At 41.1% G+C, this 26,298-nt stretch overlaps 1 protein-coding gene across 2 annotated transcripts in view; it reads right to left on the bottom strand.

Annotated features, from left to right (window-relative positions):
• The window catches only part of mfsd2b (MFSD2 lysolipid transporter B, sphingolipid), a 31,322-nt gene extending 5,272 nt beyond the window's left edge, over positions 1–26,050 (bottom strand). The window contains exons 1-8 of one of the 2 annotated variants that reach the window (XM_016678948.1): positions 24,999–26,050; positions 18,075–18,209; positions 17,818–17,942; positions 12,299–12,373; positions 5,321–5,369; positions 3,377–3,455; positions 3,111–3,283; positions 1,041–1,131 (exon numbers count right to left, since the gene is read on the bottom strand). In XM_016678948.1, coding sequence (XP_016534434.1) covers positions 1,041–1,131; positions 3,111–3,283; positions 3,377–3,455; positions 5,321–5,369; positions 12,299–12,373; positions 17,818–17,942; positions 18,075–18,209; positions 24,999–25,334 — 1,063 coding nt within the window. In that variant the 5' untranslated portion in view covers positions 25,335–26,050. The remainder of the gene's footprint in view (positions 1–1,040; positions 1,132–3,110; positions 3,284–3,376; positions 3,456–5,320; positions 5,370–12,298; positions 12,374–17,817; positions 17,943–18,074; positions 18,210–24,998) is intronic. The other variant, XM_016678947.1, reaches the window with a different exon arrangement.
• Between the last annotated feature and the right edge of the window lie 248 nt (positions 26,051–26,298).

A 26,298-nucleotide genomic window follows, 5' to 3' on the forward strand; every position in this document is an offset into this window, starting at 1 on the left:
GGACAGAAATAATTTTAGAGCAAGTTAATCTATTGGTCTAAGGAAAGCAGTAAATAAATAAAAATTTGATTATCGAAAATGAGTTGTTAAAAATATATTGTGGGGAATTTCAAAACATCTTTGCACACAAAGAAATGATTTTTTTTAATTTCCTCCTGTATTAAAGAGTTTAAACCACTATATGCTAAAAATTCCAAGTTCAAAAAGCTGAATCAGCCCAGTGTTTCATGTATTGTAGGGCTGCAACGATTAATCGTGACGAATCGACTGTCGAAATACTTGTCAACAAATTTTGTAATCAATTAATCGTTAACTGGAGCAAAAACACTCCAAAAATGGCGATTTGATAAAAGAACAATATATTCAGACCAGTAATTGAGCCAAAACTGAACGAAACATACACGCATTTTGTAGTTAAGATATAAAAAATCTTTGTAAATACGTTTTAGCTTCACTTGGTTAAAATTCTTTAAGGAAAAACTCTAATTACGCACAATTTGCTATCCAATTATTAATCAGTTAATCCAGAAGTAATCAAGAGATTATTTTTCTGTATTGATTTAACTGTTAAATTAATACAGTGACTTTCACATGTTGATGTTATAAGTACTTTTTTAGTTGCCAATGCGTAACTTGGTACAAAGAATCACTTAAGGAATCCTATGTTATTGCATTTTTGTCAAATAAAAGTTTATTTTATTATTTAAGAAATTAATTGAATTATAGCATTTGCATTTTTTATGGATTTTTAATATTGCATTAAAAAAAGGCTCAAATGTGAAAAACCTGCAAAATGTGCCAATTTTGTATCCAATTAACCGATTGTCAGAATAATCGATTACTAAAACAATCGTTAGTTGCAGCCATGATAAGTTGCATTTTATGTTATTACAGTATTACTCTATGTCCTTCTTTGTGATGAAACCATAAAGCATTCTCCTCAACAATCCTTTTTCAAATGTGCTTCGTAAATAAATGTAACACTGACACGTGGAAGTGAAATCATTTATGAGGAATGTTAATAATCTCGGTGATCTCACCTTCCCGCTCTTTGACTCCCAGGAACATCACCAGAGTGCACAGCAGGAACACTCCTCCTATCACACCCGCAGCAATCATGTAGACCTCCTTCTGCAGAAGTGGAACAAACACATTTCATGGCCTACATCTGTCTGTTTCCTCTTGTTTTTTTCTCCACAAAAAACAAGAGGAAACTTGGAATTCATTTGCTGGAAACAAGAGACATTCGTGCTCTTCGGTTGTTTGTTGTTAGTCACAAGTGGCTGACTTATCGTTGGTAGTTTTCTGTGCAGGGTTTCGCTCTTGGTTTGATACGTCCAAACAGAGCCGACCCGAAGGAAACCAACCCCAAGCAGATCTGTGTCCAAAAATACAGACGTAACCGTTTCACCCCCACCGTGACAGGAACTGCTCTGCCTTAAACAGAGCAGTTTTGTGTTTGTTTGCTATTTTACCATGCGGCTCGGCCCGGTGGTTCTTCATTATTTACGCACATCAAACACTCCCTGTTTCCGAAAGCAGACGGCGTTTGCCCAGACTATGTGCCACCCTCAGCAGCGATCACAGAGAGGGGTTGAGTTTAGCGGCTGACTGCAGAGGGGGTAGGAGCGGTGAGCGGTATTGCCCCAATAGGGTTCACCCAAAATCCACTGGAAAGGTCTTATTTGAAACCCAAATAGCTGCGGTGCAAATAAAATCCAACCCAGGACGTTTCATCCGCACAGAAACTCCCATGGCTGATGCTGTACAGCAGCTTGTGTTTATTCACAGAGCTACAAACTGAAAAATCCTTTATTGTGTCTTGCTGTGCTACCTTAAATGACAAGACTAGAGACTTTCCGTATTTTGTCTCTGCTGTTGCATATATTCGTGGGATTTCTAGTGACATACCAACACAAAGTAGAGCAGCGGAAGAGAAATAATATAAAAATGTTCTACAAGTAAAAATCTGAATTGTGAGGCATGAATTATTCATGACTCATTTGGAAGTCTGTAGGGTTACACTTCCACGCGCTTTGCAAGTCTAGAAACTGAAACGTTTGGCCATCCTTTCCAAAATAACTCCAACTCAGTCAGATTGCATAAAGTTTGCATTTGGAAAGGAAGTTTCAAACCTCGCGAAAGAGTTCTAAAGTCTGGACTTTGACTGAGCCATTCCACAAATGTAATAATTTATTGATAACCGTTCACAAAAAGGTCTGGATATATGTGCTTCCGGAAGGTGATCCTCATGTCTTTTGTGATCTCTAACAGGTTTTCTTCCAGCATCTTCAGAGGGCCACAAATGGCCTTCTGAAGAATTCTGCACATCCCCCGCCTATAATTCAACTGGTACGGATGGACACTTTTTATAAACAAAGAGAAAAGAAAATTAAAAAAATCTTGGCTGCAACTCAAGTAATTTCTGGTTTATTTGCCAGGTTTTAGCTTAACTTTATTTTAACTGTCCAACGACTTTTGCTCAAAAGGGCCACCAGAGTTTCTGTGGCCTCCAAATGCTTTCAAATGCATTGACTGTTATGTTTTACGAAATGTGAAGAAGTGTCCGGGGTATGAATACTTTCAGGCTTTATTGTTTGCAGACTATATCTGGGGTGTGTTGAAATGATCTGTGTGAAACATAAATAAGTCTAATGACTTGCAGGCTGCCGAGACCCAGCAGCTCACTGGGGCTGCTTCTTGGAGCCTGATGTGAGGGAGGAACCCCCTTTTTGTGGTCGTAAACGGGGAGCAGGCCCGGGACGCCGGTTCACATATCAAACGGAGCCTCCTCCTTTCAGTCCCGTGGGTTACGCGGGATAAAATGTGAACATATTTCCAGTGTCAGAACTACCAGACAGTCAGTAAATATGGAGCCAATTTTAAACAATCTTTCTTTTCATTCAACTCTCTCTGTTTTTTTTTTTAACCCTTTTGGTGTTTTTGAAAGTAGTGCACACATGCACACGCACACACACACGCGCACACACGCACACACACCGCCACCACAGGTTCAAGCCAGAGCGCTGCATTGACAGACCCCCTTATTTTCAAACCTACTCTTTGCCCCATTTTTAGCTACACCTGAGAGCTGGCAGAGAGACACTTACAGCCTGTGACAGGTTCTCCTGGAAGGGCACCACGGTCTCTGCCCCGCTGCTGTTTCCAAGGGAACCAGCAGACATGTTGTGAGAAGAGCAATGCTTCTGACTGTGAGCGCTGGCCACGATCTGGCCCTGGATGGCAGCGCCCAAAAGAGTCCCCATCACCTCCACCGTCATTCCTGTCGAAACCCCCAAAACAAAGACGACGTCATGCTTCGTCGCGGACGCGGTGGAGGTCGAAGCATGCGGTCAGAATAACAGAGGGAGCTTACGGTAAGCAGTGGCTGAGTCCCGTTCCTTCTGGTCTGTGCTTATGAACATGGTGAGAGCAGAGTAAGACACGTGGAAACACTGCAAGGACACAAAATGTTCAGTTAGGACTCAGGCTAGACAGAAACAATGGATTCTGTTACAGCAAACAAAACAAATCAAATACTTTACTATGACTGAGCAACTGCATCTAAACAAAGGCAAAACATGACAATGTAAGTGAAAGTTATAAAAGTGGCAACTTTTTGTACTCATGTTTGTTGCACGCCCTACGTTTTAGATCCGCGAGTCTGAAAAGTGCAGAACTGAAAAAGGTCTAAGGTTACTTCTGCAGCTTTAACTAGCTGAATTTAACTGAACTGCATTCAACTTAATGAAACCAAGCCGATTTGAATTAAACCACATAATTGGATTCAATTTAATTGAACTTAACCAACAAATGATTCTTTCAAACTGATCTGAACTCATTAGGAACACACCGAGTTGAACTAAATCCAATGCACGGCTTGAAAAGTAAACAATTGTTCTTGTGGGTGCCACCAACTTGTGAATAACAAGCCACAACAAGTTAGGAATGCGAGTCTTTTATTGACTGAGAAATGTCATCCCTGCTTCCTCTTAAGATCAAGGCAACAAACGCTGCATAGCAGCGAGGGCGCTATTTACATGCACGCTTTGGGTGAAACTGGAGAAAACCCAAGCAAGAAGAGAGGACACAAAGACTTTGGACCGTGAGGACAAGAGGTAGTTGTACTTCGTGACTCCCCCTGTGAAAAGGTTATCACTTCTACTTAACAAATGCAAAATGCTTTCATGCTCAAGTCCTGCTTTAAATAGCCACGTAAACAAAGTGGCTTCGGAACGACAGACCGGACAGGCTTTTTATCCGACATGTTTCGGAGAAAAACACAAACGCAAAAGTGTCTGCTGTATATTTATCAAAGCCGATCTCTGCATTTTCCATGGCGGGCCAAGTTCAGATCGGTTTCCCTTCTTCCTCACCGCCTCTCCCAGAGAATAGCCCAGCGACCATAGTCCAGCTTCACTTTGTAATTTACTCAAGGGCTCAGTCAGCATTGTGGCCAAATGAGCCTGCTCAGCCAACAACGAAAATAAATGCGTCTGCAAAAGCTTTTTCTTTTTTTTTCTTCTGTTTTGGTCCTCAGTGTTTGTGGAGCATGTCATTTACGGGGTTTATGCTGGACGCAAACATTTATAGAATCAATCGGGTTTTGCTCCTTTTTTTTTGCGACTTGGAAGTGAGAAGCGATTCGTTTAGCGAAAACCCATTATTAGTTGATTGCGCACACAAACAAAGCGTAGCGGACTAGTCTCTGTTTACAGGCTGTGGCATTCTGAGTGATAGTAGCTGAACTTCACACAAACACACGGCCACAGACAATGAAGGGCGGCTAAAAGTGGCAACCGGCAATTACCGGGCAAGAGGTTCCTGGCAGGAATGACTGTATACTTATCAAGAAGTTGGAATTATATGCTGTAGCAGCTGACCGCAGCTTCTGCAGTGGTCCGAATGCTTTGTGGCATATGTTATATAGGTTACCCCAGAGCAGAGCAAAAATAATGGAGGAAATGAAGAAAATTAGCCCAAAGACATTAAAACAGAAGTCAACTGGAAGGACTCTGTTTTCCCCTTAAGATAATATATTTAAGCATGTCTCCTTTTTTGGACTCCCTAATTAAACTCATCTCATAAATCAGTCTGTCAGTCCAGGACATCAGGTAACCGCTATCATCTCCTCCTTCAACGCAAATATTTGCAATGTTTCCTGCAGTCTGTTTCAACATTATGCAACTTATCTGCCGAGACTGGCAGATGAGTCAGTCAGGGTTTTCATCTCCTGTTTCCTCTTGACGTCTGACTCACGTGGAACAGCGCTCAGCAGTCTGAAAAATTCCTGAATATCCTGTTTCCGAAGAATACTCACATTGATGAGGGTTTGGTAGAGGCAGTAGAAGACCAGGTACCAGACGAACCTGCCGTTGACGAAGGGGGGAACAAACCAGAGGCAGAAGTATGACACCACCAGAAACGGAGTGCAACCCAATATCCTGTGTGGGGGGGAGAGGAAAAGAAAACAAGAATAGTGGATGAGATACATGAAGGGAAAGGGATATTTAGTCCGTCTGTTGTTCTTTGCTTATATGAGATTAAATCACAGTGACGACATCATCCAGGTGGGTCATGAAGACAAACCTTTCTCCAGCTTGCAGAGGATCCCAAGGCATTCTCAGACCAGAACGAATGTGGTTCATTAAGTAAGTTCTAAGTCTAGCCTAGGCTCTTCTCCTGGTCCGAAGTGCCTTGGAAACCCCCAAAGGTAGATGCTCGGTAGCTTCATTGAATGGACATAAACACAAAGCTATTGGTGGAGCAAATTCCAAAAGAGAAACCCATCCAGACACAGACATCCATTGATATCTAAATGTATTTTAAAGGTAGATTGTTTTTGATGAAATGAGCTAACTAGGCCTTACTAGTCCCTTGAGGACAGCTTAGACATTTTGGTTAACTTTAACTAAACCAATTCTCTATTGAGACCTTTTATACAGATAGTACATAAAGTAAACAAGGTAAACCGTACTCTCACAGGACCATCCACAAAATAGCTAAGCCTTCTCCAGATCCTTTAAACATATGTGAACTAAACAGCCAAGTTCCCATGATTCCCCCTCCCTGAGCAATTCCACAAGGGTAGAGGAAAACTTGGATGTAATTAAATTCAGGGCATCACCACCAGTCACAGCAGAGGGGGGAAAAAATGTGGTTTTGTCATTTTCACAACACTGTTTAACTGAAGCTTTCCTTTTTTGCCCAATTACAGACTATCTCTCTAAGTATGGCAGGAATCTGTCCTGGGAAACACAGAAAAGTAAAAGAAATTCCACCCCCTCGGGTAAAGGACGAACACACACACACACACACACATCCAGATGTAGCAATTACACACACGGACTCATGAATATGTAGCGCGCACTTACGCGAAAGCTGCATGAAGCGATTCCGCTGTGATGTGCTCTCCTCAGAACTTGGGGAAGCATACAGTAGGTGGGCCATGTATAATTCATAAGCGTACGACTGTCTGCATCGCTACGGTTAAAGCAAACGGCTGCGTGTTGCAAAGTAACGAGGAAAAAGCCGGATGATTGATGGTCATCGGAGACTGCAAACACGAGGAAGCACTTAAAATGCAGTTTGTCACGCAGTCTTCAAAAGGAGACGCGTATAAAGAGACGCTTATGGAAACTAGACCTCCATCTGAACTAGTGCAGCAAAACGTATTAAAAGGTGGAAGAGAGATGCCAGTGACAGTCGTTTCTGGCATCATCCGGCGTGGCCGCCTCACTCTCCTCCTGATTGTTTGCGCAAACAAAGGCGGTCGGCTGCGCTGGTGCTGCATTATTGACCGCTTGGCCGGTGGGAGCGCTGAAAGAGCCACAGGAAGGTTGGGGTGGGGTTGGGGGGGGAAGAGTTACAGTGTTCCTGCTCAGGGAGAGGCAACAGAGTGGCACGCACGCTAACACTCACATACTTTCTGAACATATTTTTCACGCACGAATAAAAGGCGACACCTGTCCCAGTAATTTGCACAGATTTAATTAAAGTTGTCCGGGCTGATGGGACGCTGACACGGATAATTCTCATCTTACTCACGTTTTCTGGCTGTTAATTAGATGTAGCGCAGTGGCACAGAACAGATTTGAATAAGGTGTTATGGGTCAGAATGGACTCTTGGTGGGATTTTAGACTACCGTATTTTCCGCACTATAAGGCGCACCTAAAAACCTTGAATTTCCTCAAAAGCCGACAGTGCGCCTTATAATCCGGTGCGCCTTATATATGGACCAATATTGAGCCACAACAGGTCTAGCAACTACGGTAAGCAGCCGCCGACTTCATTTTTGCCCGTAGAAGAAGAAGTGCGCAGTGCATGCAGAACACTGGTTTAATAAAGTTTGACTGACCTATCTACCTACCGATTGTCTATAATCAGGTCGTCTGCAGGTCATTTAACACCACGTTCTCCACGAACATGCTGTGCGCGAATGGAGAAGGGTGACCATCGTCCGGCCACGCCCCGGCCCAGTCGAAGAAAGCTCTCCTCGCCGACCGGAGTCGGACTGTTTTGTTGACATTCTTTATGTCAACAAAGTGGCTTTAGACATTCATCCGGGGTCCTTCGACTAGGGTTACCAAGGGACCAGCCCCTATACATTTAAAGCTGGGCGGGGCGGGGGAAGAGAGACAGACTGCTGCGGCAGCGTGTCTGTTGGTCTGTATTACCCAGAAAGCAGTTGGGCAACTCTAACTGTCGCCTATTCTATGCGCCTTATAATGCGGTGCGCCTTATATATGAAAATAGTTTTAAAATAGGCCATTCATTCAAGGTGCACCTTATAATCCGGGGCGCCTTATAGTGTGGAAAATACAGTATTCAATTCATGAATCTCAGAAGTAAAAGGTGAAGAAAGTGTAACTCAACAAAGGATGTATGCTTTTCTGACAACCATATTTTCATCCTCAAGTACAGCTTAACTCGACCCACCTGTTCCTAACTTCTTGTTAAATGGCATCTACAAAGTTTTGCAAAACTCATGTGAATTGAAAGCGATTAACCACATTTTATGCTTCAATTTCACCAGTCTCACCAGACATAAATACTCCCTGAGTTTTAAAATCCCAAAATCACTTCAGATGTCGCTCTCTGCTAACATAAAATAGACAAGAAGATTTATAAAAGCAACAAATTGTGGCCCGATGCAAATAATTGGGCCACGCTCGAAACAAAGTAATCAAATCAGTCTAGAAAGGGTCATAAACTCATTTCTGCATCTTTGGGGCTTCCGTATATGCTAACCACAGTGGAGCCCTTATACACAACCATAAAACATATAACAGTGGTGAATCTTGCTGGATTGGCCAGCCGACCAAAATTACTCCAAGAGCACATTGATGACTCAGTCAAGAGCTCAGAAGAACCCATCTAAAGCAGTAAAGGTTCATGATTCAACAATAAGAAAGAGACTTGGCTAAAATGGCACCAATGGGAGAGTTAATATAAACACATCACAAGAAACGTGAACGTATTTTTGGCACAAATGGAACCCCATAAGTTCCAGGGCGAAAACCACGGCTGACCAAAAAGAATAAAAGGTCCGTCTTCATGGTCCGCAATACTTTTGGAAAAATATTCTGCGTAAAGATGAGACAAAATATTTTTTTGCAAGGTGTGTGTTCCATTACAAAACATAATCTAACATAGCTAACTCAAAATTTCAGAAAAAGAACCCCTTTCTAACGGCGAAAAAGAAAGAATGTCAACACATCAGTTCATGAACTCAAGCTCAAGCCTTGGGTTATGCCGCGGGCGGGACAACGATGTGAAGTATATCAGCAAATCCGTACTGTTAGGACTTGTTAAAAAGAAAGATAAAAAAAAACTTTAATAAAAAGGTAAAGAATCAAGGTTTTAGAGTCCAGAACTCTATCCGATTATGTTGAGCATGGATAGTCTGTTCATGTTCAAAAACTCCTGAGGTGTGGCTGAATTAAAACAAAAGTGCAATAAGCAGTGTGCCAAAATTCCTCCGCTGTGTTGTCAAAATCTAATTGCCTGTTGACAGAAACTTTTGATGACAGTTGTTGCTTCTGACAGCTGGTTAAAACCAGTTGTTACGTTTAGACATCGACTCCTTTTTCTCACAGGGTAATTTTGGAAAGCTTTTCTTTTCCTTTAACATATGCAATCATCATTTAAAACTAGTTGCAGTGACTTCATAGCTTATCTTTGTTTTTGTGTGCTTCTTTGTAAGCCATAAAAGGCAGACACCAAATAGTGTGACATGAATATTTGACAAAGAGCTCTTCAAGCCAAATGAATGAGGAGGTGTGAAAGTTATTCTTCTGCACAAAGATAAGCATCAAAACTCTCCTGACAAGTTGAGATGTCCTTTGTAAATAATATGTTACTTCAACTGGTAACTTGTGCAAATAGCAATACATGACGCTCTGTTTGTTACTTAACAGAATAAGCTTTGGTCAGCTCTTCAACTGCTAACATTTCCTCTAACTGCCTTTCTCAAATGCAGTTAGAGAAAGGCAGCTCTAATGAGTTTTTTTTTCTTCTTTTATTCTTGCTCTCATGGCAGTTTCCAACAGTCACAAATACTAAACATTGCCGTGCCCAGGGGGGGCCACGCTGGGGCCAGAGACTCCATCCTTAAGAAGTCAGGACAAAGATACAAATCACTTAATTTCTGGCGGGTGGAAAGGTTCAGCTTCCTGCTGAACGGACAGACGGGACTTTCCAAACGGGATAAAAACTGAGGGGAGTGTCCTGCCCTGTCATTGCAAATGCTGTTCAACCCGTGCTGAGAAAAAAAATAAAGTGCTTGTTTCACATAAACACACGGCTTCATCTACGCGTTCCCGTGGGTAATCAAAGCTGATTTACCAACAGCATCTGTCTGCTGCTGAGTGTGTCGGGCTAGGCAACAGTGGATTTGGACTCCCTCCAGCGCTGACAGTTTGTGTGCAATCTACCGTTTTATAAAGGACGCCGCCTGCGTTGCGACAGGGAGAATCACAGTGTAGTGTTTTTGAAAGAAATGTGATGCAGAAATGCTTAAAAGCTTACCAAAGAAAAAGAGAGAGAAAATAATTTTTTAGAAGAGGGATTAGTGTGAATGCTGATGTAAACAGGAAATAATCCACACTAATGTTGACATGCGTAACATTTTACTGAAAACCCTGACGCACGGAGCCACAATGTACTGCTGCGTCGCAATAAATATGATTATATTATATTATAAACAATATGATTGAAATGATGCTTTATTCTGGTAAATACATTTAAAAATGATTTTAAAAAAAGATTTTTGTTAATATGTGCACTATATAATACTGTTGTCTTCCTAAAATCATGGTGTAAGTCTTTTTTTTTTTTTGCCATTACATGACTTACGCAAAGAAAAAAAAGTACTTTTGGCAAAGAAAATATGACTTTGACCACTATTTTAGGAATGTGACTCACACATGTGAAGGTCACACACATGGGAACAGTGGCGTAAAAACCCATACAGATGAACTTCTTAGTCTAATGTTTGCTAGCATCAAAGGGAAAAAGAGCCGCCAACACCCTCTAAGTAAACCGTCTGCACCGCAGACGGTTTATCAGAGGGAGCGTCAAGAACGACCATTCACCAAGTCTGTTTATCTTCCACAATCCTCAGGTGTGAGTTTTAAATCCTCCAGAAGTGGAGCACATGGCTCCATTTTTTTTTGCGCAAACATCAGCCTCGTGCAGCAACTATAATTATATGCGAGAGCAAGAGAGCAAAACAAAACATCTTTCATAATTCATCAACACACAGGCGTTCTTTGCACAGGCTCGGCTATGTGGAAATAGCAGCATTTTAGCAAAGGGGAAGTCAGGAACTTCTTGACCAAATAATTAAGCCTGAACATCAATAAACACTCTGACATATACTAACCAGGGCATGAGTCTGCCAATCTTGGTCCAGCTGCTCTTTGTGATGAGGAACCCGATGACCGGGTCAGTCACTGCACCCCACACTCTTCCTATGAAGAGCACCAAGGAAGCCTGGAAGGGGTTGATCTGCAGTGGATGAAAAGTATGTGGTCAGAAGCCAAACTCGTGGTTTTGTTTTCGTAACTATTCAAGAATGCAATCTGCAGACGCACCCTCTCCAAAAATTTGACTGCACGTTTTATGGATCAAAAGGTTTACCTGAGCAACATCCAGCAGGTAGATTTGCAGGAAGAAGGCTGAAGCGCTGGAAGTCACCTCCTTGGGAGCGCCGCCAATCGCAAAGCATAATTTGCTGCATATGGACAACTTCTGGTTCAGGTTTGTCTGAAAAGACTGGAGGGTGGAAAGGAAAATGAAGCTGTATCATTGTGCATAATAAATGATACAAATAATTACACCACAGCACACTATTAAGAATTTCAGCTTGTGAACCTAATGTGTATGTGTACCAGTATAGACCACAGACATATGTATGTCATGTCTTTTTAGTGGCGATTAGATGAAAATCACCTTGGTGAGGATTTATTTTCAACCTGAACTAAAACAAGGACAAATTCAACCACCAAAATGCTTCATGACAGAGCTTACTTTAATAAATCATAAGAAGAATATCATAATTGCTTAGGTGTAAGAAAATTATACATATTATTCAAATTGTTCTACTAAAAAAAATCTGAAAAGTGTGACATTGCACTTGTAATCAGTTCACTCTGGGTGAATATTTTGTCAATCCTTTTGTTAAAAGATCTCTGACAAACGTTCCTAAAAAAATAGCTTCCCCACAGCATGATGCTGCCCCCACCATGTTTTACTACTAGGCTGATGTTTTACTACTAGGCTTTACACGTCACTACATTGTGACGTGTAAAGATTTCTGTCTTTGCATTTAACATCTGAACATTTAAAATAAACATGTTTCAGTTTTCTTTCCCTTCACAATTTTGCACCGCTTTGTCTTTTTCTGTCACTAAAACCTCAATAAAACACAATAAGTTTCTGAAATGTGACAAAATGAACAAAAGTTTAAGCCCTACTGATAGTTTTCAAAGTTGTTGTGAGCACAGTTGATGTGGTATTAGCATATGACTTTGAACATTTACATTACACATTCATATGTAGGTATTTTTGACACTAAAACATGCACAAAAAGTTGATTATGTAATGTTTTTATATAGAGTTCAAGGTTTCCTCCAGAAAACTTGCTAAGCCTTGTGGTTGGGTTCATCCAGCGACCCGCCGTGTTTTTTGAATTAGAAAATGTTTAAAGTTGACAGAAAATTTGAAAATATCACTTGATAATTATGTGTTATTGAAAGATTATAAGAGTAATACATGAACANGTACCAGACGAACCTGCCGTTGACGAAGGGGGGAACAAACCAGAGGCAGAAGTATGACACCACCAGAAACGGAGTGCAACCCAATATCCTGTGTGGGGGGGGGAGAGGAAAAGAAAACAAGAATAGTGGATGAGATACATGAAGGGAAAGGGATATTTAGTCCGTCTGTTGTTCTTTGCTTATATGAGATTAAATCACAGTGACGACATCATCCAGGTGGGTCATGAAGACAAACCTTTCTCCAGCTTGCAGAGGATCCCAAGGCATTCTCAGACCAGAACGAATGTGGTTCATTAAGTAAGTTCTAAGTCTAGCCTAGGCTCTTCTCTTGGTCTGAAGTGCCTTGGAAACCCCCAAAGGTAGATGCTCGGTAGCTTCATTGAATGGACATAAACACAAAGCTATTGGTGGAGCAAATTCCAAAAGAGAAACCCATCCAGACACAGACATCCATTGATATCTAAATGTATTTTAAAGGTAGATTGTTTTTGATGAAATGAGCTAACTAGGCCTTACTAGTCCCTTGAGGACAGCTTAGACATTTTGGTTAACTTTAACTAAACCAATTCTCTATTGAGACCTTTTATACAGATAGTACATAAAGTAAACAAGGTAAACCGTACTCTCACGGGACCATCCACAAAATAGCTAAGCCTTCTCCAGATCCTTTAAACATATGTGAACTAAACAGCCAAGTTCCCATGATTCCCCCTCCCTGAGCAATTCCACAAGGGTAGAGGAAAACTTGGATGTAATTAAATTCAGGGCATCACCACCAGTCACAGCAGAGGGGGGAAAAAATGTGGTTTTGTCATTTTCACAACACTGTTTAACTGAAGCTTTCCTTTTTTGCCCAATTACAGACTATCTCTCTAAGTATGGCAGGAATCTGTCCTGGGAAACACAGAAAAGTAAAAGAAATTCCACCCCCTCGGGTAAAGGACGAACACACACACACACACACACATCCAGATGTAGCAATTACACACACGGACTCATGAATATGTAGCGCGCACTTACGCGAAAGCTGCATGAAGCGATTCCGCTGTGATGTGCTCTCCCCAGAACTTGGGGAGTGATACAGTAGGTGGGCCATGTATAATTCATAAGCGTACGACTGTCTGCATCGCTACGGTTAAAGCAAACGGCTGCGTGTTGCAAAGTAACGAGGAAAAAGCCGGATGATTGATGGTCATCGGAGACTGCAAACACGAGGAAGCACTTAAAATGCAGTTTGTCACGCAGTCTTCAAAAGGAGACGCGTATAAAGAGACGCTTATGGAAACTAGACCTCCATCTGAACTAGTGCAGCAAAACGTATTAAAAGGTGGAAGAGAGATGCCAGTGACAGTCGTTTCTGGCATCATCCGGCGTGGCCGCCTCACTCTCCTCCTGATTGTTTGCGCAAACAAAGGCGGTCGGCTGCGCTGGTGCTGCATTATTGACCGCTTGGCCGGTGGGAGCGCTGAAAGAGCCACAGGAAGGTTGGGGTGGGGTTGGGGGGGGAAGAGTTACAGTGTTCCTGCTCAGGGAGAGGCAACAGAGTGGCACGCACGCTAACACTCACATACTTTCTGAACATATTTTTCACGCACGAATAAAAGGCGACACCTGTCCCAGTAATTTGCACAGATTTAATTAAAGTTGTCCGGGCTGATGGGACGCTGACACGGATAATTCTCATCTTACTCACGTTTTCTGGCTGTTAATTAGATGTAGCGCAGTGGCACAGAACAGATTTGAATAAGGTGTTATGGGTCAGAATGGACTCTTGGTGGGATTTTAGACTACCGTATTTTCCGCACTATAAGGCGCACCTAAAAACCTTGAATTTCCTCAAAAGCCGACAGTGCGCCTTATAATCCGGTGCGCCTTATATATGGACCAATATTGAGCCACAACAGGTCTAGCAACTACGGTAAGCAGCCGCCGACTTCATTTTTGCCCGTAGAAGAAGAAGTGCGCAGTGCATGCAGAACACTGGTTTAATAAAGTTTGACTGACCTATCTACCTACCGATTGTCTATAATCAGGTCGTCTGCAGGTCATTTAACACCACGTTCTCCACGAACATGCTGTGCGCGAATGGAGAAGGGTGACCATCGTCCGGCCACGCCCCGGCCCAGTCGAAGAAAGCTCTCCTCGCCGACCGGAGTCGGACTGTTTTGTTGACATTCTTTATGTCAACAAAGTGGCTTTAGACATTCATCCGGGGTCCTTCGACTAGGGTTACCAAGGGACCAGCCCCTATACATTTAAAGCTGGGCGGGGCGGGGGAAGAGAGACAGACTGCTGCGGCAGCGTGTCTGTTGGTCTGTATTACCCAGAAAGCAGTTGGGCAACTCTAACTGTCGCCTATTCTATGCGCCTTATAATGCGGTGCGCCTTATATATGAAAATAGTTTTAAAATAGGCCATTCATTCAAGGTGCACCTTATAATCCGGGGCGCCTTATAGTGTGGAAAATACAGTATTCAATTCATGAATCTCAGAAGTAAAAGGTGAAGAAAGTGTAACTCAACAAAGGATGTATGCTTTTCTGACAACCATATTTTCATCCTCAAGTACAGCTTAACTCGACCCACCTGTTCCTAACTTCTTGTTAAATGGCATCTACAAAGTTTTGCAAAACTCATGTGAATTGAAAGCGATTAACCACATTTTATGCTTCAATTTCACCAGTCTCACCAGACATAAATACTCCCTGAGTTTTAAAATCCCAAAATCACTTCAGATGTCGCTCTCTGCTAACATAAAATAGACAAGAAGATTTATAAAAGCAACAAATTGTGGCCCGATGCAAATAATTGGGCCACGCTCGAAACAAAGTAATCAAATCAGTCTAGAAAGGGTCATAAACTCATTTCTGCATCTTTGGGGCTTCCGTATATGCTAACCACAGTGGAGCCCTTATACACAACCATAAAACATATAACAGTGGTGAATCTTGCTGGATTGGCCAGCCGACCAAAATTACTCCAAGAGCACATTGATGACTCAGTCAAGAGCTCAGAAGAACCCATCTAAAGCAGTAAAGGTTCATGATTCAACAATAAGAAAGAGACTTGGCTAAAATGGCACCAATGGGAGAGTTAATATAAACACATCACAAGAAACGTGAACGTATTTTTGGCACAAATGGAACCCCATAAGTTCCAGGGCGAAAACCACGGCTGACCAAAAAGAATAAAAGGTCCGTCTTCATGGTCCGCAATACTTTTGGAAAAATATTCTGCGTAAAGATGAGACAAAATATTTTTTTGCAAGGTGTGTGTTCCATTACAAAACATAATCTAACATAGCTAACTCAAAATTTCAGAAAAAGAACCCCTTTCTAACGGCGAAAAAGAAAGAATGTCAACACATCAGTTCATGAACTCAAGCTCAAGCCTTGGGTTATGCCGCGGGCGGGACAACGATGTGAAGTATATCAGCAAATCCGTACTGTTAGGACTTGTTAAAAAGAAAGATAAAAAAAAACTTTAATAAAAAGGTAAAGAATCAAGGTTTTAGAGTCCAGAACTCTATCCGATTATGTTGAGCATGGATAGTCTGTTCATGTTCAAAAACTCCTGAGGTGTGGCTGAATTAAAACAAAAGTGCAATAAGCAGTGTGCCAAAATTCCTCCGCTGTGTTGTCAAAATCTAATTGCCTGTTGACAGAAACTTTTGATGACAGTTGTTGCTTCTGACAGCTGGTTAAAACCAGTTGTTACGTTTAGACATCGACTCCTTTTTCTCACAGGGTAATTTTGGAAAGCTTTTCTTTTCCTTTAACATATGCAATCATCATTTAAAACTAGTTGCAGTGACTTCATAGCTTATCTTTGTTTTTGTGTGCTTCTTTGTAAGCCATAAAAGGCAGACACCAAATAGTGTGACATGAATATTTGACAAAGAGCTCTTCAAGCCAAATGAATGAGGAGGTGTGAAAGTTATTCTTCTGCACAAAGATAAGCATCAAAACTCTCCTGACAAGTTGAGATGTCCTTTGTAAATAATATGTTACTTCAACTGGTAACTTGTGCAAATAGCAATACATGACGCTCTGTTTGTTACTTAACAGAATAAGCTTTGGTCAGCTCTTCAACTGCTAACATTTCCTCTAACTGCCTTTCTCAAATGCAGTTAGAGAAAGGCAGCTCTAATGAGTTTTTTTTTCTTCTTTTATTCTTGCTCTCATGGCAGTTTCCAACAGTCACAAATACTAAACATTGCCGTGCCCAGGGGGGGCCACGCTGGGGCCAGAGACTCCATCCTTAAGAAGTCAGGACAAAGATACAAATCACTTAATTTCTGGCGGGTGGAAAGGTTCAGCTTCCTGCTGAACGGACAGACGGGACTTTCCAAACGGGATAAAAACTGAGGGGAGTGTCCTGCCCTGTCATTGCAAATGCTGTTCAACCCGTGCTGAGAAAAAAAATAAAGTGCTTGTTTCACATAAACACACGGCTTCATCTACGCGTTCCCGTGGGTAATCAAAGCTGATTTACCAACAGCATCTGTCTGCTGCTGAGTGTGTCGGGCTAGGCAACAGTGGATTTGGACTCCCTCCAGCGCTGACAGTTTGTGTGCAATCTACCGTTTTATAAAGGACGCCGCCTGCGTTGCGACAGGGAGAATCACAGTGTAGTGTTTTTGAAAGAAATGTGATGCAGAAATGCTTAAAAGCTTACCAAAGAAAAAGAGAGAGAAAATAATTTTTTAGAAGAGGGATTAGTGTGAATGCTGATGTAAACAGGAAATAATCCACACTAATGTTGACATGCGTAACATTTTACTGAAAACCCTGACGCACGGAGCCACAATGTACTGCTGCGTCGCAATAAATATGATTATATTATATTATAAACAATATGATTGAAATGATGCTTTATTCTGGTAAATACATTTAAAAATGATTTTAAAAAAAGATTTTTGTTAATATGTGCACTATATAATACTGTTGTCTTCCTAAAATCATGGTGTAAGTCTTTTTTTTTTTTTGCCATTACATGACTTACGCAAAGAAAAAAAAGTACTTTTGGCAAAGAAAATATGACTTTGACCACTATTTTAGGAATGTGACTCACACATGTGAAGGTCACACACATGGGAACAGTGGCGTAAAAACCCATACAGATGAACTTCTTAGTCTAATGTTTGCTAGCATCAAAGGGAAAAAGAGCCGCCAACACCCTCTAAGTAAACCGTCTGCACCGCAGACGGTTTATCAGAGGGAGCGTCAAGAACGACCATTCACCAAGTCTGTTTATCTTCCACAATCCTCAGGTGTGAGTTTTAAATCCTCCAGAAGTGGAGCACATGGCTCCATTTTTTTTTGCGCAAACATCAGCCTCGTGCAGCAACTATAATTATATGCGAGAGCAAGAGAGCAAAACAAAACATCTTTCATAATTCATCAACACACAGGCGTTCTTTGCACAGGCTCGGCTATGTGGAAATAGCAGCATTTTAGCAAAGGGGAAGTCAGGAACTTCTTGACCAAATAATTAAGCCTGAACATCAATAAACACTCTGACATATACTAACCAGGGCATGAGTCTGCCAATCTTGGTCCAGCTGCTCTTTGTGATGAGGAACCCGATGACCGGGTCAGTCACTGCACCCCACACTCTTCCTATGAAGAGCACCAAGGAAGCCTGGAAGGGGTTGATCTGCAGTGGATGAAAAGTATGTGGTCAGAAGCCAAACTCGTGGTTTTGTTTTCGTAACTATTCAAGAATGCAATCTGCAGACGCACCCTCTCCAAAAATTTGACTGCACGTTTTATGGATCAAAAGGTTTACCTGAGCAACATCCAGCAGGTAGATTTGCAGGAAGAAGGCAGAAGCGCTGGAAGTCACCTCCTTGGGAGCGCCGCCAATCGCAAAGCATAATTTGCTGCATATGGACAACTTCTGGTTCAGGTTTGTCTGAAAAGACTGGAGGGTGGAAAGGAAAATGAAGCTGTATCATTGTGCATAATAAATGATACAAATAATTACACCACAGCACACTATTAAGAATTTCAGCTTGTGAACCTAATGTGTATGTGTACCAGTATAGACCACAGACATATGTATGTCATGTCTTTTTAGTGGCGATTAGATGAAAATCACCTTGGTGAGGATTTATTTTCAACCTGAACTAAAACAAGGACAAATTCAACCACCAAAATGCTTCATGACAGAGCTTACTTTAATAAATCATAAGAAGAATATCATAATTGCTTAGGTGTAAGAAAATTATACATATTATTCAAATTGTTCTACTAAAAAAAATCTGAAAAGTGTGACATGCACTTGTAATCAGCTCAATCTGGGTGAATATTTTGTCAATCCTTTTGTTAAAAGATCTCTGACAAACGTTCCTAAAAAAATAGCTTCCCCACAGCATGATGCTGCCCCCACCATGTTTTACTACTAGGCTGATGTTTTACTACTAGGCTTTACTACTAGGTTTTCTGTCTTTGCATTTAACATCTGAACATTTAAAATAAACATGTTTCAGTTTTCTTTCCCTTCACAATTTTGCACCGCTTTGTCTTTTTCTGTCACTAAAACCTCAATAAAACACAATAAGTTTCTGAAATGTGACAAAATGAACAAAAGTTTAAGCCCTACTGATAGTTTTCAAAGTTGTTGTGAGCACAGTTGATGTGGTATTAGCATATGACTTTGAACATTTACATTACACATTCATATGTAGGTATTTTTGACACTAAAACATGCACAAAAAGTTGATTATGTAATGTTTTTATATAGAGTTCAAGGTTTTCTCCAGAAAACTTGCTAAGCCTTGTGGTTGGGTTCATCCAGCGACCCGCCGTGTTTTTTGAATGAGAAAATGTTTAAAGTTGACAGAAAATTTGAAAATATCACTTGATAATTATGTGTTATTGAAAGATTATAAGAGTAATACATGAACACCAACTATAAAGTCTTAAAAAATGCAAACATTTTAAAAAGACTTTAAAAAATAAGCAATGTTTAGCCTGGTGGGGGCACAAGTAAAGCCTGGTGGCCCGCCAGGCTTACTATGGTAAACCCTGGAGTTCTTAAAAAGACGTTCCAAAAATACAATTTCATCCTTACAACTGCGATCACTCAGTGACTCATGATTTTTACAGTAATTTATGTGTACCTCACATTAGGGGTGGGCAATATGGATTTAAAGTTTAATCACGATATTTTGTGGTACTTTTGTGATAAATGATAAAAGTCACACGGTATAATCACTTTCATATTTACTGATATTTATTAATCCTTTTAATTGAACGAACAGTGTGAAAAAAAGCAAAATTAACAATCCCAACAACATGGACAGTGTCAGGGGGTTTAAACATCGCAAACTGACCCTTATCAATAAATTGGAATTCTTATCCCGACAGGAAACTTATCACAATAAATGATAAATAACATGATAAATGCTCTTTCTTCTGTCTTTTACAAAGACACAGCTTTATATCTCTCTAAATGGTTTACTCTTACAGATAGGACAGATCTTCATTCATAAATTTCCATGTGTGTGTTTGTGGACTGGAATAGACCCCTGCTGGCTGTTAGCATTGTGGTCGAGAGGTTGCAGACGTCGGTTCTCATAGAGGAGCCGGAGAATCCCGCTAAAACCAATCCATGCCTGTGCTTCCTTTCCAGCGCCCTGCTAAAACCATTAAACATTTCACCCTCTGTGTGTCTGTCAGCGTATGTGTGTGTGTGTGTGCATGTGTGTGTGTGTTTGGGTATTTTGTGTACCAAGGGGAAACCTTTCATCTCCAGACTTGAATAAGCTGAGACATCACAGTCTGGGCGCGCGCAGCGTTTGCTACTGTCTCTGCGGCCACATATCAGCCTCTCTCCGTATATATAACCTCTGTGTGTGTCGCACGCGAAATAGCTTCGGTTCACATCCAGTGGCAAGGCTTGGCTGACAGCTACTCTGCCCACAGTTAAATGAAAGATGGAAATCACCAAAGCGACCACAGCCACGACCGGCACACTGTTATTATCCAGCTCAGGTTTTTCTCTTCCTCCTCCGTACAGCCCCCATCAAAAACGCGCAGGGGCTGGAGGACGACAATTACCAGGATGGAGGTGTGTAATTATTCAATCAAAAGACAAGCGGGTCAGAGGTAAGTAAAGGCTGCGCGGTGGTTCCAACTTCAAAACTCTCTGTTCTTCCACTCTCACTGCAATTATCCTTAATTGGAAAGAGGGGGGAAAGAAAGAAAGAAAAAAAATCAAAGTCTCGGGCGTCTGGAGAGTGAGAGCTTAACTGATGATGTGCAAAAATACTCTCCCCGCATGACTCTAAACACTTCTTTTCTTTTTTTCTTTTTTTCTCATTTTCCCACCGAAGTCTTACACTGCACGTCTCATTACTGAGTTTTCATCATCAAAGAGCACAAACAGGATATCCTCTCTCTGCTGTTGTCTTGATGGAGCGCATACACAGTGCGTACAGTTAAGTTATGATGATACGGAGGAAACAAGGGGAGCATCAGCAGGAGTTCACACAGGGGGCCTAATCTCTGCACTGCAAAAACACAAAATCCTACCAAGTATTTTTGATCTGGTTTCTAGTGCAACTATCTTAGTACACTTGAAGTAAAACAAAGCCAACTCACACGTAACTTTTCATTAAGATATATTAGCTTCTTTTAAGTGAATAATTCCTTTATATTGATGGAAAAAAGTACTAGTTTTGCTGGCATATTATTTCACTTAGCAAGACATTTTCCTTCATGTTATAAGTGAAATAATCTGCCAGTGAAACTAGTACTTTTTTCCATCAATATAAAGGAATTATTCACTTAAAACAAGTGAAAAATTGTTTTAATATATCTTGATGAAAAGTTACTTCTAAGTTGGTTTTGTCTTATTTCAGATGTACTGAGATATTTGCACTAGGAACTGGACCAAAAATGCTGAGTAAGACTTTATGTTTTTGCAGTGTGAGGTGGATCCTCAGGCTGCACAGGGAGACCCTCTTAATGACCACTGATAATTAAAGGAAGGACGATTAAGGGTGGCGGGGGGGATTATTTAACCAATCATGTCTCATGGAGTTTTTGTTAAGGATTTTAAATTATAAGGGGCACACCACCATAGATCTCTTTTGGAGGAGTCGAGTAGCTTCAGGCTTTCTTGCGATTCTAAGGTGGTTATGTTTACAACTGATGAAAGTTATGAGAGTCCCTAGTAACACTGCTCAAGGTCATTTCTTTGTGTCTCCGCTGTTGGGACTAATCGGAACAGAAAGTTATTCACGTGGAATTTGCAGTGGTAATTTCCCATACGCTCACTTGTGCTTATTGTATTTCACAAGAAAGGTCTTCGGCAATGCAGACGGGCTTCATATTTGGGGGATGAAAGGACACGGTGTGCAGCCAAGGGCCCTATTGCCTTTATGGAGAAGCAGCAGAGATTAAACGCTCTGCTGACAGCACAGCTATTATCCCGTCACATTTGTGAAGGAGTGAGGAATGTGGAAGAGAGCCATAAGATCCTGTTTGCAGTTTGCCACCAGTGAAATGCGGTGGTGGCAGCGTCATGCTGTGGGGACGCTTTACTTGAGCAGGAACAGGGAAGCAAGTCCGAGTTGTAAAGTCAGTCTTCAAATGTAACCCACTTTCAGGTGCTTTCACGTGTCATGACTGTATAAATGAGGAAAACTAAAGGTAATCAGATTAACATTTAAGCTCAGCTTTCTTTTTTTTTTTTTAATCTTTGACATTAATTTGCATAAAATCAAATGACTTAAGGTCGGTGAAATAACAACGCCTCACCCACATATTCCAGTTCTCAAGATTACTCAATTATTGCTTTTGGAAGCTAAATATAGTCTAGAAAAAGACCAGATACCAACAGAACTCTTACTTTCCTGTCTAAGATAACATGAAAATGAGCCCAGTCCGATGATTTAAACAAATAATCCCAATGGGTGGCGCCTGGAACCCAAATTAATATTTATTATTCAGTGATTTTTTTCCTTTCTGTTTTAAAGCAAATGTGACGGTCGGTTCATTTTATCATGGCAAATCCGAACTCGTCATTGAATTTGCAGTGAAATAAGCCTAACACAGTTAGATAAAACCAAGAACACACACACATACACACACACACATAATGTTCACATTTACAGAGTTCTCTTGTCCTTTTATCGTGACTCATTTTCAAAGCATTTGCTCAAAGCTGACTAAACTCTGTGGAGCACCGAGGAATAGATAGAAGTTTGTCAGAGTTGCAGAACTGGTTGTATTGTGTGAGGTAATGGTTGTTTCACTGAAACCTCTGCGTTGTTGTAGAAACGTGGGAGATGAGTGACTGCGGCTGTGTGACACCATATAGTGAACTAGGACATAAAAGGACATAACCTCCTTTCTGCGCTTGCCTGCAGGCGTGGGTTGGTACGAGATTCTCACGGTAAAATGACACAGTGTCACCGCAGGCATTTAAAAACAACAGAAGTGTGCCGTGATCTTATTGTTTCAATTTTAAAGTGGAAAGTAACAATCGTTTTTTTGACTGCTGTTAAAATTATTATTATTGTCATTGTTACTGCTACTGTAGCCATCACAATGCTATCTTTAACATTCCTGTTTTAGTACATTTTGTTATTTTTCACAAATGTTCGCTGAAATATGAAGTAAACAACTTTATTTCACTTTGGGAGTATAAAATAAAAATGATTTATGTTGGTTAGTTATTTATGTTGGGTTATGAATACATAACCCAACTAATTTAATAATAGTGACTATCGACAATATTTCCAAACAAGTAATCGCGTGAAAAGTGTAGGAGCTTTTTTTCAGCTACATTTCAGAAAATTAGACTCTCTGGAATGTTTCTAATAATCTCCTTAAAAGGAGCTTTGATTTAAACATCTGACTGACAGCAACGGGTAGGGGAGGGGCGTTAAAAGAAAGACAACACAAGGGCACATTTTTTAGAATCTTGACAAAAGGGCTCTTCTTTCAGCCAGCTGATGCACAGTGTGCAGCAACAGAAGGCAGGAGGACAGCACTGCTTTACTCTCTGCTCCGGATGAAAAAAGAGAAAATTGGACGTCTTCTTTAGCATCTCAGTAGATGAATTTCCACGGATGATGAGATGATTTCTCGGCTGTATCAAAGCTTGCATATTTCGCCAAAATGCAATGGAAACACTAATGCGAGTCATGTGATCATCAGCCGGATGTTACTACTGGCAGAAAAGACGACTAAGATGACAGGAAGTGGTAGTCATAGGAGGATGTTTTTTAATGAGTGAACAAGCGCATGCATGTGGGGTTTTAAATGTGTTTCAAATTTAATGCAGAAAAGCAATTTTTGACTTTAGCAGAATATAAACAAGTTTTTCTGTTTGTAATGGAAACAGCCAGTGAAAGGCACCTTCTTTTAGCCAGCTAACCGGCTAACTGAGAAGATTCAAGTGCGAGACGGTTGGTGCTGGGCAATATGGACTAAGAATTTTACCGCGACATTTTGTGTTATTATTGTGATAACAGTAAAAATGATTAAAAAGCTAATTATGATTTATTTTTTAGATAAATGCTGTGTCTGCATGGCACAGCATTTCCAGAGCCATAAACACAAACACACACAAACATTGTTCTTGAGGAAACATTCGAAAGAAGCATCTTCAGGACGGTACATACTTTAAAAAGTCTGATTCATATCACTAATCAGCACAAAGTGACTGTATTTAATCATATTTTTGAACTTAATGGCATTTATGGATGCTCTTATGGAACAAAAAGTGGGGGGAAAAAAACAGCAAAAATAACACTTCCGATAATACTCTAAGTTTTGTTTTTCATTTAACTTAATTAAATAAAATGTATCCAGACAATGCTAAATCGAAATTCTTTTCTTGCAAAGAAAGTTTTCACGATAAATGATAAGCGATGCGATAAATGCTCACCTCTACTCAGCGCGGCATCGCTCTATGACCTCTGTGCAGCCGGAGATAATCTTACACCCCAGCGTGTTTCTTTTGCACATTAAGAGGAGCCTTCTTTCAGCCAGCTGACCAGCAATGTACAGCAAGAGAAAAAACCGAACACTCCAAAAACTGGAAAATTTGGACGACTTTGAAAGCATCATTCCTTTTAAAACCTTGGTATCTGTAACCAGCCCATGTCTGCAACGTCCCTCATAAAACAGTAAGAACGATAAAATGTTAGAATGATTCTTCAGGTGATTTATTGTTCCTCAGAAAAGCCGAACAAATCGCGCAACTGAAAAGCACAGCGAAGCCCCAGAGAGAAGCCCACCCACTCCATCACTGTGAGTGAGTTGTCAGTTTCTGTCTCCTCCACTGCCTTGTTTCCTGGTGATCAACTGACATAGCCAAGACCATTACAAAGACAAGCAATCTTCCAGCAGGTCTCCTGGCAAATTGGAACAGATTTTCTCAATTGAATAGAATCAGCTTGCAGCCATTGACTTCTCTATCTGGGGGATTACAGTCCAAAGGAAAACAATAAAGCTGACTAATCACACAGAGATAAGCAGCCACGGGCATCACATGTTTTACTTTCCATCTAATCAAGTCAGTCACAGGCGAACCAAGGCAGATTACATCCAGATGTTCAAAGAAGGGCAACAGCTTCTGAATTACAGCAACGACGTGAAGGGAGATCAGTGGAAGGAAAGAGCACAACCGGAAAAAAATAAAAAAAATAAAAATGACATGCAAAAGAAAAGAGAAAAAAGGAAAACCCCTTACCTGCTTAGGAGCTTTGGGAACAAGAGGTTCACTGGCCTTGGTCATCTTCTCCGCAGAGCCCTGCACTCCCCTCTCTGCTTTGGTCATGGCCGTGAGACTGTGTGTGAGGCGACAGCTGTACCTCGGCTGCTGCGCGCGCGAGGGAGTGATGAAGTGATGAGTGCGAGCGTGACTCCTGGTGTGATCCAGAGTGGCCTGCCACTGGGAGGTGCGTGTCAGGGGCTGGAACTGGAGGTGGCCATCGTGGCTGCGCGCGTGCGAGTGAGCGACGGCTCCGGAGGCAGGCGGCTCCTCCTGCCCCCCACTGACAGCCCTGCTGCGGAATTCTGCCGCCATTCACATTGCTGTGTGTTCTGGGAGGGAGCCGGAGAGGGGAAGGGCAAAGCAGAGACACATGAAAGAGCTCACCTGATTTTCTCACACACAGACACACACACACACACACACACACACACACACACACACACACACACCCAGGTATGCAGTAAAACAGCACCGATTGCAGGCATGTACCCACAGATTTAGGCGCAGCGGGAAAAGCTGTCTGGGTGTTTGGAAAGAGTGCAGGAGAGCATTTCAGTGCAGATGTGGTATGTTAAGATAAACAAATAAAAATATCACTTTTAGGATATGAAGAAAGTGGCAGTGGCAGTGACACAAACCCATTGTGTCAAAAAAAAAAAAACCCTGTTCCTTTTATATATAACTTATCAGAACCAATAAAAACTGCCCAAAGGCGGGTTTTGTTTTCCATTGGAGATAAGGCTCCCCAACCAGGGTGATATCTCATTGCAGGAGGCCAAAAAAATAAAGAAAAAAATTAAAAGTAATGCTTTTAAGCCTTGGTCTTCGATTGGGGCGAGACAATAATATAATTCTCTTTCCAGAATGAGGGGAAAAGTGATTAGGTGGGAACTTAGCTGGAACTAAAACTTGCAAACCTTGATGTCTTCTACTTTCCAAAGAAAAAATAAATAAATAAAACACAATAAGGTGAGTTAATTTAGGAAACATTGTTTCAGCTTTTACCGGAGCTTCAGGCTACACATCCATTTCCTTCCTTCCTCCAGCTTTCCCTTATCTTCAGCATTGTTTGTGTGTTTGAACTTAATATTTACATATTTATTTATTCCACCGTTACTGGCAATGTGCATTTCCCAGAGCAAAATGAAGATAACATTTTACCAAACCTTTAGGGGAAAACTATAACCTTTACTGTATTTCTGTTGAAAAATAAGGGTTTAATAAACCATGAGGAGTTTTTAAAAATAATCTGTAAGGAATGTACAATAGTTTTCTC

Source organism: Poecilia formosa, unplaced genomic scaffold (assembly GCF_000485575.1).
Source record: "Poecilia formosa unplaced genomic scaffold, Poecilia_formosa-5.1.2 Scaffold196, whole genome shotgun sequence".
In the NCBI taxonomy this organism is placed as follows: Eukaryota; Metazoa; Chordata; class Actinopteri; order Cyprinodontiformes; family Poeciliidae; genus Poecilia; species Poecilia formosa.